Source organism: Photinus pyralis, unplaced genomic scaffold (assembly GCF_008802855.1).
Source record: "Photinus pyralis isolate 1611_PpyrPB1 unplaced genomic scaffold, Ppyr1.3 Ppyr1.4_LG4, whole genome shotgun sequence".
NCBI classification, from domain to species: Eukaryota; Metazoa; Arthropoda; class Insecta; order Coleoptera; family Lampyridae; genus Photinus; species Photinus pyralis.
In genome coordinates, this window is record NW_022170511.1 from 22,518,493 (window position 1) to 22,520,217 (window position 1,725).

General features: G+C 36.6%; 1 protein-coding gene across 1 annotated transcript; it reads right to left on the reverse strand.

Moving 5' to 3' along the window:
- On the reverse strand, positions 1–1,509 carry LOC116168758 (hydroxylysine kinase). The gene is made up of 4 exons (XM_031484739.1): positions 1,233–1,509; positions 985–1,184; positions 522–935; positions 1–476 (listed from the first exon to the last, which is right to left on the reverse strand). Exons 1-4 carry the CDS (start codon positions 1,501–1,503, stop codon positions 264–266), a joined length of 1,098 nt encoding a protein of 365 aa, XP_031340599.1. The 5' UTR covers positions 1,504–1,509; the 3' UTR covers positions 1–263.
- Positions 1,510–1,725: the final 216 nt, after the last annotated feature.

Here is a 1,725-nt window from a genome sequence, read left to right on the forward strand (position 1 = left end):
AATCTAAACTTATATTCAGAAAATGCTCAATCGCATGAGCATAAATTTAGGGTACAAAAAGCCCCGCTATCCTTGTTGACATAAACTTAAAAGGGTCAAAAAATACTAAAAAATCAGAATTATTCGCCCTGAAAGCAGATTGTACAGGCCTGTGTGACGAAAAAGGTTGAGTATGGGTAAGTTTTTTTAAATTACTTCTTTGCTTGCATAGTTGCTGTGTCATACTGTTTGGTATAGATTTATGAGTAACACTGGCGGTCAAATTAAGAAGCCCTCGAAGGTTCGACCACGTGCTCATAGTTATCTGCAATTAATTTCCACTTGCTCAGAGTATCTTTTTCCGACTCCTCTCTGAGTCTCGTCAGTATCTCCCACCCATCTGCAACACTACTTAAAACATAAGTATTATTTGGATGTTGTAAGTAACTGTACACTCCAATGGTATAACTCTGACATAACCGCGACATGATGCATATCTAAAATAAAGCCTTTTTGTAAAAGTGCAAACACCAACAACTTACTTTTAATAATGAATATTCTTCATTTGTAACGTTACGTACGGAATTATAGCCGGCAAAAACATACCCAGCAACATCAAGATCTTTGCTGAGGATCAGCATGTACGTAATTGTAATGGCCAATTCAAAGAGATAACAAGAGCGATTGCAATCTCCAAAATCTATTAGACCCTTTAACTCCCATTTGTCGTCGGTACTTTGCACTATAATGTTCTGTTCGTTAATGTCACCATGAATCATTCCTTTTTCCAAAGTGTTACTAACGCTTAACACCCGGTTTTCAAATTCGTTCAAAATCGAGTTTATAATTTTTCCTTTTTCATCGTCTTCAATTGCGATCAAAAATTCTTTTACATTCGGAATGCTATCCAACATCCAAATTAGTTTATGGGAGTCGTATGCGGGATGGTAAAAATCCTACAACAGTACGTAATTGTTTCAAATGCATCCATATATCTGTTACTACTTTGAGTAGGCAATCTAATTCCGCCACGTATACACCAATTTGATAGTATAACGCGGGGCCAGGGCTAATCTCTTTGAGTATATTTCCGGGAACGTACTCAAGCAGACGGACGCAGTGTTTTCCGCTAATAAACCTTTCAATCGAGTAATATTTGCCATTAACGTTCATTACCGGCTTCGGACAGGTGATTCCATTAGAATCTACGAATGGGGAATGGGCGTTTCATTTTAGAGTTGAAATGAACTTACTCAAAAACAGCATGATACTATTTTGCCCTTCAACAAGTGCTACATTTTGCGAATCCCACGAGTTCATCAATTTCAGAACGTACTGATCGTCATTATTGCTGTTGGGATTATGCACTACGACCTTATAATTCTTGTCATCGTATCCGTTTAGTTCGATCAAGGATTTTGGCACGATGCCATAAAGATTTTTCAAAATTTCGTATATTTCTCCAATAGTAACGACGACTGTTATTCTTTCGCCCGGCTTCAGCACTTGCGGACCATTCATCATGTCAGTCTCGCACTCTACTGTGTAATTTGTTATCTTTTAATGTATATAAATTGAGTAATTGTCCGAAGTACATCTATTATTAAGTTAATTCATCCGTTCAAGTGAATTTTAATCAAATGATAAAATGAGATAGTAAAGATAGGTACTTTTGATTGACAGAGAAAGTTTTCACAGTTTTCTGGGTGTTACCCGATAATGATCAAATACAATGATGGTTAAAAA